The 13,030-nt window shown below is 43.8% G+C and overlaps 1 protein-coding gene across 2 annotated transcripts; it reads right to left on the minus strand.

Moving 5' to 3' along the window:
* Positions 1 to 788: 788 nt before the first annotated feature.
* On the minus strand, positions 789 to 10,250 carry LOC147893611 (uncharacterized). Of its 2 annotated transcripts, XM_087385584.1 has the most exons (6): positions 9,445 to 10,250; positions 6,043 to 6,101; positions 3,986 to 5,844; positions 3,152 to 3,534; positions 2,814 to 2,874; positions 789 to 2,729 (listed from the first exon to the last, which is right to left on the minus strand). In XM_087385584.1, the coding sequence occupies exons 3-6, from the start codon at positions 5,144 to 5,146 to the stop codon at positions 1,962 to 1,964; spliced, it is 2,373 nt and encodes a 790-aa protein (XP_087241710.1). In that variant the 5' UTR covers positions 5,147 to 5,844; positions 6,043 to 6,101; positions 9,445 to 10,250; the 3' UTR covers positions 789 to 1,961. The 2 variants fall into 2 exon arrangements, with proteins under 2 accessions (XP_087241710.1, XP_087241711.1); XM_087385585.1 differs by lacking the exon at positions 6,043 to 6,101.
* Between the last annotated feature and the right edge of the window lie 2,780 nt (positions 10,251 to 13,030).

Below are 13,030 nucleotides of genomic sequence, written 5' to 3' on the forward strand. Positions count from 1 at the left end.
GGACTTGCATTCTCACATAGGATTCCCAATGGGAAAGCTAAAAGTAACACCTGGGGGGACCTTATTCTCAAAGAGGGAGGCCAGAGACTCCAGAGAGTCAACTTCATGTTAGGTTCCTCCGATTAGGAAATCGTTGTGATCTTTGGCTCATTGTTGTGCAACGTTAGTGATACAAGCATTAAGATACCAAGCGAGTGCATTGAGTCGATTTTCGAAAGCGAAGAGGGTGAGGGTGAGTCTAGTGGAGATGATGAGTGAGATGGATCTGCTTTGTTTTGCTATACATCATCACTATTCTCTATTTCTTGCCCATTCTCATCATCTATCACAATTGTGCAAGGCTTGGATTCTCATTGCATTCACCATTCTCGTTTTGGGCAGGCCCTTTGAATGATAAGAAAATTATCATTGATCTTGTTATCTTTACATGCTCTATGTTCATCAAATTTTTTTAAACCTGAGTTTGGATGTCAACTCCAATGTGAAGTTTTTATTTTGACTAATTAAAAAGCTAAACCTAAGAAAGTTTGTCATCCTAATTATTATATTTTGGAAAAAGCTTGCAAAATTCCTCAAGTAGGATACATAGTAGCTTTATGGGCTTTTTGTGAATCTTGATGGAGAGTTTATGGCCTATGTGCCTCAGGAAAGCGCCAACAAGATGTGGACCAATAGTTACAAGACCAATATTAGAAATTTCAGGAACACGCAATGTTTTACTTTCAAAGAGAAATGGCTACCAAGCCCTACTCCATTGGGGGCAGGCCAAAAGTGGGGCTCTGATTTTGTGTTCCCCATATCATATTGAAGTAAGAAAGCAGAGAAGCATTGAATCGTACTGCATCACACTAAGCATCCATTTGTGGCGAGTCTATTGGAAAGTTGTGCAAGGATTTTCCATAATTTGCATCATAACCAAAGTACACTAGGTAGCTTTCTCACTACCACCAATCTGTTTGATTCTATAACATAATCGTGAAGGTCGATAAATCGTACATACAATTGAAACTATTCCATACTCAATCCGTGGATTTTCAACGTCGGACAAAAAAGCTACATACAAGAAATCATGGTGATCCTCGTAGCTCTCCGTTGATGCTCTGGAGAATGAGATGCTGCTGTATGTTGTAGTAGTGGTGATGCAACAAAGACAGACGGTGAAGGTAATGGCATTTTGTGGCATGCCTCAGCAAACGTGCAATCGAATGGATAGCACGACACTGGAATTCTGCAAACGATCAAGGAAATACAGGGGGTTCTGGATGAAAGCTTTTCAGAGGCGTGATCTGAGAGGGAGGATGCACCGTTCGGGAAAAGGAAGGAGGGATGGAGTGTGATTTGAGAGCAGATAATGAGAGGGCATAGCAGGGAAGATGATGGAAATTACAGAGGAGTGATCTGCGAGAGAGTATGCACCGTTCCAAAATCCAGGGAAAAGGACGAAGGGATGGATTTGTTTCATTCGATCAGACGGCATAGCAGAGACGATGAAGAAAAAGAAAAAATGAAGAAGTGAGCAGGGAAGAAGCGAAAAGCTTGTTGCGATTTTGGAGCTGCTGCTGTGAATTGTCGACTAAGGAGGCGTAGAAAAATTCTGAGAGGCACAGGAAATGGAGTTGATGGTGAAGGAGCTGGGAGGAAGCGAGACGCTGGCGATGGTGGAGCTCCTAAGACGAGAAAGCTTCAAAGCTGGAATTGTGGTTGAAGAAAGAGCAGAAATCCTGAGGAAGAAGAAGAAGATCGAAGGGATGATGGTGAAGGAGCTTGGAATTTTGCGAGAAAGCTTCGGAAGCTACTGACTGCTTGCTGCTCGAATTGTCGATGAAGAAAGGGCAGAAATCCTGAGGAAGATCATCTGATCATCCCATCGTCGTTGAAGAAAGAGCAGAACTCCTGAGGAAGATCATCATCTCATCGTCGTGCCGTCTTCTTGTTGTTGCTCCGTTAATCCTACGATTTTCTCAGGCAACGAAGTGATGGTGAAGCAGCTGCGAGGTAGCGAAACGCTTCCGATTCTGGAGCTGCTGCGAGAAAGCTTCGAAACTGCTGCTGCTGCTCGAATTGTCGTTGAAGGAGGAGTAGAAATCCTGAGGCAAAACATCCTCCTGCCGTCGTCTTGCTCCTCTCATTGCTGAGAATCCTCCTCCTGCAAGCTCCGCAACCAGACCGCCATCGCCATAGCTCTGCGGATCAAGATCATAATGCTGTTGATGATGATGATGATGCTGCTGCTGCTGCTGATTTCCATCGCAATGCTGCAATCCGAGCGTCAACGACACGCCATTGCTTCTCGCAACAACACCACAACCATACTGGTACGCTTCCAATCTCCCTTCCTCTTGCTTCATCTCCTGCTCCTCCATCCATACCTCCCCCCCTCCGCTCGATCCCTCCTCTATCACCATGCCGTTCCTCGCCTTCTTTACACCGCCCTGTTTCTCGTACATCTCGCGAGCATCGTTCCTCGAAATGTGATCGGATGCAGCAGACAGCATCTGCGTCTCGGCCGCTGTGCCGTCGTCGCTGCCTTTGGAACCATTGTCGGAGTTTCCTCCACCACCTTGTTCGACCAGCCCACTCCTGAACTCGTCGCTCTCCTCCCCATTTGCACATCTCGGATTTGCAGACGGCGTTCCGTCCACGTCAGACTCCTTCGTCTCTTCCAAGTACATCTCTTCTACCATCGGCTTCCAAAGCCGTACACGCGCATTGATAAACCAATTGGAAACCTGCAACAACAATTTTTATCAAGATTCAACCGCTCCAATAGTGGCAGGCTAATCACTTTGGAGCACTTTCAAGCCTTATCTTACCTGGTTCCGAGTAAGTCCGGTCTGTCTGGCTAGCATAATCTTGTCTCCATCCTTCGGGTACCTGAATCAATAAGCAATCGCAGCACTTTGATTCAGTAAGCAATTGATAAGCAGGACTAGGACTTCCATTCAGTGAACAATCGCTGAATCAAGTCTTGTTTTCGATGTGAACATTCAAATTTGAATTCCTCACAGATCAGCTCATTATGAATCATGGATGCACATGGAGGTAAAAGCAGGCATTCAATTGTGAATTCCTCACACATCAGCTCCTGATGATTCACGGGTAGGCAATGAAGAGGTGCAAACTTTGTATAGTAGTTGTAGAAAGAACTTACGGATGCAGGAAATGCTCGAACAACCAAGCTCTTAAAACTGAGACAGAGCGCTCGGGAAGACCCCTCTGCGGACGCCAGGCCTGCTGTTGCATCATTCCCAGCTGCTGGAGTGCCCGTTGCTGGCGCAACTGCTGATCAACATAGCGTAGCTGTGACACCTCTCCCCTTTCCAACGCTGGAGATGAAGGATTTTCCTCACCAAGTGCTCTGCTTGCAACACGAATTTGATTACTGATCGCATCTCTCAGGCAACGGAAATGCCTTGATATGGTCTGGAGAGCCAAATTTGTATACGATTTCGCAGCACCAAATCCTGCCCCAGATTCGAACGAGTTGATAACAACTTGCATTTGACTATAGTATTGCTTGTATCTCCGATCTACCTGCTCAATACAATACCGTACTACTCAGCAGAAAGAGGATATTATCCAGCGATAGGCTTATGCCAGCTTGTTTCTCACGAGATGGAGACCATCTCATTCACGGGAAGACCAGCATGCAGCACGTTGGTCACTTCTTTGGATTAGCACTTCTAATTTTTATACTAACGGCACGGCATGTACTTTAGAAAATTTCTGTCAATTTTTGGTTCAAGCAACTTCCTATTAATCTCAATGACCTTGAAAAAATAGATACGGTCAGCTATGTGAAACGAGCTAGCGTAGGAACCCTCACTCTTCCCGTCGTATCTTCACCTTATCCTTACTGAAGATAGCAGTCGCAACAGTGTTCTCTGGATCTAATAGAGGAAATTGAAGAGCTAGCATGCACACCCCCTTAACACTACGCTTGTATTGACGTGCTTCAACCAACCCAGGGATTTATTAGAAGTACCTCGTCAAGCATGGCCATTAGCTTTGCTCTCTTCATTTGAAGTTCCTGCCTTTCCTGTGGTGTGAGATCGGTATGAATTGCAGGTTGCTGTTCAGAACCAGAGGCCATGGTTGGCATTGACGATGTACAGGCTAACCCTTCTTTTGCAGAAGTGACAGTCTCTGCTAAGCTTTTTTTTGGGACAAGTGACACATCCATATGCGAGCTAGGTGCCATCCAAGACTGAGATTTTATGTATTTTGATGGACTGTTTCTGATTCCACGTCCAACGCTCACTACTTCATCGAGGAGTTGCTGTGCTGGTTTTAAGTACTTCGAACCAGTGAGGGAACCTCCAGATCTGACCACCGTTGGGACATTTAATTCTACCTGCATGTTCCTGCTACTTACATCATTCATAGAATGCTGAAAACTCGTTCCTAGCAGTCCATCTCGTGAAGACGCTCGGAAATGGCTCAAGTTCCCTACCCATTTGTTTTGGGCTCTTTCTCCCCTATCACTATTGCTTTCAGCAGCAATATGATTTAAGCCAGGGGTGCTACTCATGCCTGAATCATCAGGTTGAATGCTATGGTATTGCAATTGCACTGGGTGCTGCTGTGGTGAAAGAGAAAGAGAGAGACCCTGGCTAGGCCCAGTAGAGGCTTGTGAAACAGCATTTCTATTCAGCATTGAAGCCTGCTCGTCATGGAGGGGCTGATGTCTCACGTTAAACTGGAGCATATCAGAGGTTGAATTCTGACCTGAGTTCATGGAAAGGAGCCTGGCAGCCAATGACTGATTAATTTGTGCCACATCATTTTGTGGTAGGAATGAAAGCTCATTCACTGTAGTCCAGTTGTATGGATGATTGTTAGCTCGATTTGTGAAGAGACTTGAAGTACTCTGTCGGCCCAAAGCTGTGCTGTACATGGTCGTTAATGTGGACGGTTGTCCCAAAGGACTCGGTGCTGCCGCAGGAGGCGAAGGAAATCCAACATATTGCTGCTGTTGTGGATTGTTGTTTCCAGCTGAATTATTCTGTCCGACACCTGCAGGACTGACAGACACCAGGTTTTCAACATTTGAAGCGTCTGTATACCCAGCATACCCGGGATTCATAAGGTGGAGTGTTTGTACTGTATCTGCTTGCATATTCGATCGTGAGAAATAAGAAGCCATGTGGGCTTCACCGTTCTTTACAGCTTCACTAATAAGAAAGCTTCCTTCTAGGCTGTTTTAAGGCAGGATAGTAGCAGGTGAAGTAGGTTGTAAACTCCAACCAGACGTATTCACTGCTTCAACTAGCTCAAACTACCAATTTCCTATGCACATTGGATCGTAGAAACCAGCTGACACCTAACAATGAAATCCATCTGCCGATCCTTTTCAATTCCTGAAATGTCCTAGGCTTAGATGAGCATCATGTGCACGTTATTGTTGCAGTCTTTTTTACCATTATGCAACAAGGTTGTCCCGATCACATGACATCTGCAGCTATTTTGTACTTTCATAAGCACCACACGAACATGATTTCCTTGCACATATTTGCAGTTGGGAAGGTTGAGTATCAATGTTGAGTATGCCAGTTGTTCACCATGGAAACTGAGCTCCAAATCCGTCTGTTTTCCCTTACAGTTGGAGTAAATAAAGAAACATCCATTAACTATCTCAGAACAATCCTTCTGTGCTCGCTAAGTTTTCGTCTGAGTGGGGTACCAAAACTTGTTCAGGTTTGAACCTTGCCAACAATTGCAAATTTTAGGCTCCAGGGAGAGGTTGGATTGCTCCAAACCATTTCCAAAATAGTTTTAACGAGCGAATATTGCACGTGGACGCTTTGCACCAGCTTGGGCAGCTCGACTGGGAAAAGAGAAGCTCTGCACAGTATGAAGCACAAGTATCAAATTAAGGTACTTCTCTAGTACAACCTCCCCACAGTATGCAGTCTACAAACGAAAAACTGCAGCACACATAACAGTCGTCATGCTATGTAAATACAGCAGCAAAAGAATCTCTGTTTGCTCGATTGATTGAGGAAAAAACAGAATGCTAAATAGCAGAATTATTATCTTCACCTTAAATCTACGTAAGATTGCACTGGTGGTCTGAATGTTTGGCTGCATCAACAGCACACCTGCAGAGTATGTAAATACATAAAAAGGTTTGATAGGCGATAGGCTCGTTTTAATGCGGTTAAGACAATTAAGTCATGCACTTTACGATAGAAAACACAATAACAACACTACTAACCAAGCTTTTACGAACATATGGATCGGCATGATCCACGGTATCACACATAATCCAGGAAAAAGGATCAATCTCTCATAACAAAATTTGAATGTTACCCATTTTAATGCAATGGCCAATTAGTCTATAGATTATGCGCCTGTTTTTATCTATTAGATTGATATATCAATATCTGAGGTAAATTGCAAACACAATGTTTCTAACCCATGGTTGCTTGTCACTAGCTGGGTAAGGGGAAGCGTATGCTGAGAAATTCTTACTAGGAAAAGGGGAGTCGTAAGACATAGCACACCAACACTGCAAAGGTAGGCATTGGGCACTCCCTCCCTCCCTCCCTCTCTCTCTCTCTCTCTCTCTCTCTCTCATCCATCCATCCATCCATCCATCCATCCAGTTGAGACCAAGACTTAGGCAAAGTTTGTTCCCACAATTAACATTGTGAAAGTTCAAAGAGCTGATATCTCCTTGTTGAGATAGGGCATTCTTTTCCTCTTTCACCTCCAATAAATATAAGGCTTATAACATGGGCCATAATGCATTTTCTAAACTCTGCGAACATATATTGAAACATCCCCTCTTGCTAACTCCTAACATGGATCAAGTGCTCATCAAATGCTTGCTTCAATTGCTCCCTAAATTGAAATTGTCACAAGTATACATTCTAAACTTCATCAATGCTAAAGGTCTAGTAGCCCAAATCCTGAGAAGAAATTGCTGCATCTTTCCAGCTGATAACAATTGCTACTCCTAGGTTTGAGACCAAGGCTCGTACAAAGTCCACTCTAGAACTGTGAGACTCGTAAAAGCCCGTGTATGCTAGTGGGGGCTAATACTCTCTTATTGATATCTTGGACTACGTAACATAGAACCAATGCTTCTGACATAACTCATCATGTTGCGCCCGGCGGATAATTCACTCTTGCTTAACCTATAACATAGAACCAATGCTTCTGACATAACTCATCATGTTGCGCCCGGATAATTCACTCTTGCTTAACCTCGCGATGTTATATATGGGGTGTGACAAAAGATTTCTGAAAGATGACAAACAATCCCCTCGATAAATCTTAAACTATGATGGTTTAGCGCCCCATTAAAGTCATTGATAATTCTTACTAGTGCCCTTTGGGACCTCATACTCTGATGCTATTGGGGTACAAATTTGCTTTTAGTTATAGTGTGGCATGAGCTAAAGACAAAACTTGGTACCAAGTACTAATCTGCTTGAAAGGACCTCCTTTGATCTGGCATTATCAAGTGCTTGTCGATAAGCTTTATGCACATAACATAGGGTGATGAATGTACTAGCTTTGCTCCATTGACTCTCTATGAGTTCAACCTCCCCATAAAGATCTTTTGATTTTAATTACACTACTTCAACAATAGAGCTCAACTTCATCAAAGCTATTCTCCATAACGTATCTAAAACTCCAAGATGAGGCCCATGCCAATACTAATTATTGCTCGTGAGACAAGTAACCAAAACTTTCCTCCTTTGACCCTTGTAGTGAGTCTCTATGCTTTAAATAGATATTATTGCCTAGCATATGACTAGTTGAGTCAAGAATCCTTGCTCCTTGGATCTTGTACCTATGCTCCTCGTCCTTGTCGTGTTTTGCTAGGTCAAACTTGGTATCATATCAATTAAGGTTGTGGTTTTATGCCTACCATTAAATTACAAGCGGGTATTTTAAGCTTACATTACTTGGACTTTTATTTTTGAATAGTAATTTGAAGCCATTTCACAATTTAGATGAGCCGAATACACTTGTCAAGAATGATTATCTCAAGATATTGATGCTTCATATGCTCAATATACATGTCTATACCTTCGACAAAAGTGAGTGACCAACATCAAAACTTTCAATTAGAGCATCGTCTAGAGCGAGTTATGATTTCAAACCAATAGGACCTTTACAAACATTCTCGATCTCAAAACTGTCCTTAGAGTCATCTATAAGCATCCACCGCACAAGGCTTGAACCACATCTGCATTCCCCTGGGCATGTGCAGATGTATGACGTGTTATCATGTGAACAACCTTAACATTAGTAGTGTCAAGAAAAAGAACATCTAAGAGCCACGTCGCGCATGGCCCAAGGTTGCAAACCGTTTAAATTTTTTGTTCACGAAGGAGAGTTGGGGTTGCATTCGGACAAGACAATTACAGTCTGCAAAACAAAGTCTCCAAGAAAGGACTGCAAGAATTCTTAACGCCACACGGCATCTCTTTTATATCTGAAGCATTTCCTTTTCTGCCGTGTGGGCAAGGTCCCAGTGTGACCGTTGGGTTAAGCTCCACTAGCCCACGCTTGACGTGGCTCTAACACCAATTGGAATACGAATAGGAATTATCAAACGAGCGGCTCGTCAAGGTACTTGTGATAGTTCTCTGGGTAAAAAGGGTCATCCTCTCGTAACTTCTACGGCACTCTATGGTAACTCTATGGAGATCTATGGTAGAAGTTTTGCAAAGAGGAACTCCTGCATGCACAAAACTTCTGCTGAGAGTATTCAGCCGAGTTTTCAACCGAAGAAAGTATAATATCATAGCCAAATTTGAGTACGGCACGTCAAAATCGTTAGCTGGAAACAGGCCCACGCGTGGCGCACCAACTTCCTAGCTTGTAGAGCTACCTTCATCGGTAGTGCTTTGTACCGGAAGTTCTTTCAATATACATGACCGAAACTTTTCGACAGCGCTTACGGAAGACTCTACCAACCATCCAATGCGGTGTAGGGAGTAACACTTGGCCTTTCTTGGCTTTTGCACAACAGCGGGCTGGAAAAGCGAAGAGAACTGACAAGCGGTGGACTTTTATGTTGTCCATTGCTCTCGCCTTACGGAGGTCAGCAGAGCCGAGACTTTGTACGTCCATAAGAAGACAGATTAAAACTGGAAATTTTGAATTCGTAACGCGGGCAGAAGCTCTTGGATTTGCGCGGAAGGTGAAACAAAGTTTGTGCGAAGATTACGCGCTTTGATTTAACTGTAACGTTAGGCGGCGATCTTCCATTGCCGCAACAACAAATAAGAATTTGAGAAACTGTTAGCGCATCTGCGGTATGAACACAAACTGGAAATCAGATGAGGTAGAACTCCCCTATACCGTGTAAGACCTGACTCTCATGAGCGCTTAGAAAGATCTCAGACTTTATAGATTCAGAAAAATTAGGCTTGTCGAGACCATAGGGGAAGCAGCAGTGATCATTGTGATCGAACAACCCACCTGCAAAATGCTGCTGACAATCGAAGAAGAGGTTCCGCAAAGATTTGCTCAATCTTTTGAAACCCAGAAGCGCTCTTTGAAATCTGGCAACTCTCTGGAAGGCCCATTCACCTTGCCTGGATCAGCGTGCTTGAACAGACCAGAAAGCAACACGGCAAAGACTCTTTGGGACCAAAACACACTGCGCGATTCGTGAAGCAACACGGAAATTGAGGACAGTATCGCCAGTAGGAACGTCGTAGAATCAAAAAAGTCGCTGGAGCTGGCAACAGAGCGAAGTCCCGTGTGGCTGGGAGGGTGATTTGACGCTTCTTGCGAAGAGGGGGGTCGCGATCAAGGGATAGCTACGCTGATGAAACGTGCAAGCAGACGATGGGAACCTAGGACAAGGAAGATGGGAAACGAATCAAGGGGAAGGGGGGGCGGGGGGGTGTCAGAGGGAGGACGGGAAAGGAGACGAGAGAGGTCATAGTCGAGAGCCAAAGGGGGAGGGGGAGGAGATAGGAGCAAGAGGAGAAAAACAGGGGGAGCTGACTGCGCCGCTGAGTAGAATGGGAAGGAAGAAGAGGAGGGAAGAGGGAAGGGAGGGAAGGGGGGAGGGGGGGGGGGGTTGTAGGTGAAAAGATGGGTGGAGCCTGGAGGGACGTTGAGCTGAGGATGTGCCTGTGTGTGTGAGAGACAATGTGAGAGAGATGGAAAGATGCTTGGGCTGATGAATGAGGAGATGTGAAGAAGGCCCTGAACAAACTACAAAGGTCAAGCTCAAAAAAAGAGCTAAACCTGATAACGACAGAGGGCTCCTGGCACTGTGGTGAAAGTGAAGCACACCCAGACACGAGCAGGCTCTGTAAATGCAAGTATTTTTGCAGGAAGGAAATAGAGGCTTCCTGCACTCACCTCTCCTTTTTGAAAAGCACGGGTGACAGATGACAAAGCTCCACAGTATGGGCTTTGGGCATGGCCTTTTTCCCTGCTGGTGCTCTTCCTCTCGACCCATGGCCCTCGACACTGACCTCTTCTGTCCCCTTCCATCTTCGCTTCCAACAACTCCTCCATCATTTCACCTTACAATTACACCCACATCAAGGCCCCTTTGAAGTGCACACAGTGGGTCAATGTTCATCTCTCTCTCACACACACAACCTTACAGGTGTATCTTTGCCCTTTTCTCTCTTGTCCATTCTTGGAACAGCAGCACCCGCCTGCAGCTCTCTTCCGTTCCTATAAATCGCATTTCTCCCCGACCTCCCCCCTGTGCATTCGTGCCCTTGCTCGTTTCTCTCCAAGGCATGTCCTTCCTTCATCCAAAAAGCTACGTAGTTTCAAAACTGATCTGCTCCATCCGACAATGTCTCTCCTCGTCAAGGCTCCACGTCCCTCGTCCCAAGTGAGTCCTTCCCATTTCAAACACTTTACTGCTCTTTCTTTATTTCACCCAAAATGTAGCCTTTTCAATCACACATTTTCCCACCCACAACCTACCTTCTTCATGCCCTTTTCCCCTACTATTATACATACCACTTCCATTGCACTTTCCCCCTTGCTTTTATGAAGGAGAAAGGGCTTGCCTAGTGAAGAGGAAGCACCACCACCAGCACATTGCACATTGCCCAAGTCATTTGAGAAGGAAGCTTAAAGCAAACATAAAGAGAGTGTCCTTTATGACCTTTTTAAGTATTCTTCATATTTTCTTGATTCATCTATGTGCACATAAGATCATGGTTTTGTTTGGAAGAAAAAAGGATTCTATAGTGTTAAATAAAGAAATATCTAACAACATGATAGTACATAGCTCTTCCTTGACATTTCAAGAATGTTTTAAGCTTATAAGATTTAGAATATAATAATACTTTTTGGACAAGACCTCAAGAAAGCACAAGCATTCCAATGTTTATATTACTACATATATACTCATGGAGAGAATCCATGTGTTATAATGTACCAATTGTAGGTAGTATAATCCTTATATATGAAATTTTACTCATGATATCAATGGTTTTGTTTCACAAACAATGCAAAGCATGCATGATATACATGTATCCTACGTAGCGAACATATTCAAAAATATCCTTCTAATAGAAATGATAATGACATCAATCAAGATGATTGAAATTTTCATGACCATGTAAATGTTTTATGTTATGAACCCTTTCTCTTTTAAATTTAGATCACATGAATCCATACCTGTGCTAGTATGCACCATGCTCAGTGCTCTCAAAATGCATAATGAGCTAACGTGCTCGGTTTTTATTTACATGCTGTAGCATGGTCAAATGTTGTCCCCTTCTCATCAGCAAAGTGATCTACCACATCCCCATAAATCGAGTTGCATGCGACTTGGACTTTAACTTTTGCTTTGCTCTTATGAGGAATCAAAATCATTAAAGTATGCTACATTGAACACTAAAGAGATGTATGGCCAAGGGCCCAAGGGTTTGGTGGAAGCCTTACCAACTAATTGTCCCACGAGTTTCAATTTGTGTTTATAAATGGGACATATTTTGGTTTGCGCGTACTCAATCCTTAGTTCCAAGCTCTTTTGTGCCTCATTTAAAAAGAAGTGTATGAGGAAGAAATTAAAATGAAGTGTATGAGGAAGAAATTAAGCAATCTATGAATATATTGGGACCACATAATGCGTTTGGTGAAGCTTACCAACAAAGTTGATGGATGTAATGTTGCTTCGCTGTCATCCAAAGCATTCGGTTAACATCTCTTTGCGTATGAATCTTTTTCTAAAGATAAATAAAGGAGCCACCCAAAGGTGATGATGGAACTGATTCTCCACTTAGAGCTCTAGTAATATAAAGTTTTGCAATCACGAAAGGGACTGTACGATATTCTTCAAGTGGTCTTGGGACCATATCTATGGAAAAAGGTGCTCATAAGAAAGGTTTGATAGGAGGGCTGAGGGCAGACCTCATACAGTCACAGCTAACTAGCGTTTCATGCAGCTTAATAATTGACGGGTTAATAATTGGGTGCAATGAATGCCCCTTTCATATGGGCAACAACCAGCTAACACGAGTGCAAAAAATATAATTGGGTGCAATGACGGTTCACTGGTCTGCATCTCCCCTCATCAGTTTCTCTACAGTCGAGACTTCTCAACGGCGCTGGGAACCGCGCCGGGCCATATGTTGCGAGCTTGGGGACCGCCTAATGCCCAGCAGCGCCCCTTTTGCTCAGTTTCTGCCCTGGCGCGCCAGGCTTCTTGGCCAGCATGCTTTGCCCTGGCTACGTATCCAGTGGATCCATTGGAAGCCGTTCATACAGAATACTTTGAAGTTTGGACGATCCTCCACCCCGCAACAAAAAAAGAACTTTAGGGATTTATGAACAATCGTAACCTCAAAACCACCCCATAGTATTTAGTAATATAATAGTGCACTTGAGATTTGTTGCATGCTGCATGAAGAGATTTTTCAGAAGTATATTCAAGCCGCTAAGTTATGGTTTTCTCGAGGCCGCTTTTTTATCTTTTGTACTCTCCTTTTTGTGCTTAATATATACTTTAAAACCTAGTCTCACTTGTGTGGCACATTAATGGCGATGATGTAACTAGCTAGTGACCTTGATGAATTCC

Source organism: Dipteris shenzhenensis, chromosome 15, assembly GCF_047967505.1.
Source record: "Dipteris shenzhenensis isolate YYH24624 ecotype China chromosome 15, Dip_SZ_1.0, whole genome shotgun sequence".
Taxonomy (NCBI): Eukaryota; Viridiplantae; Streptophyta; class Polypodiopsida; order Gleicheniales; family Dipteridaceae; genus Dipteris; species Dipteris shenzhenensis.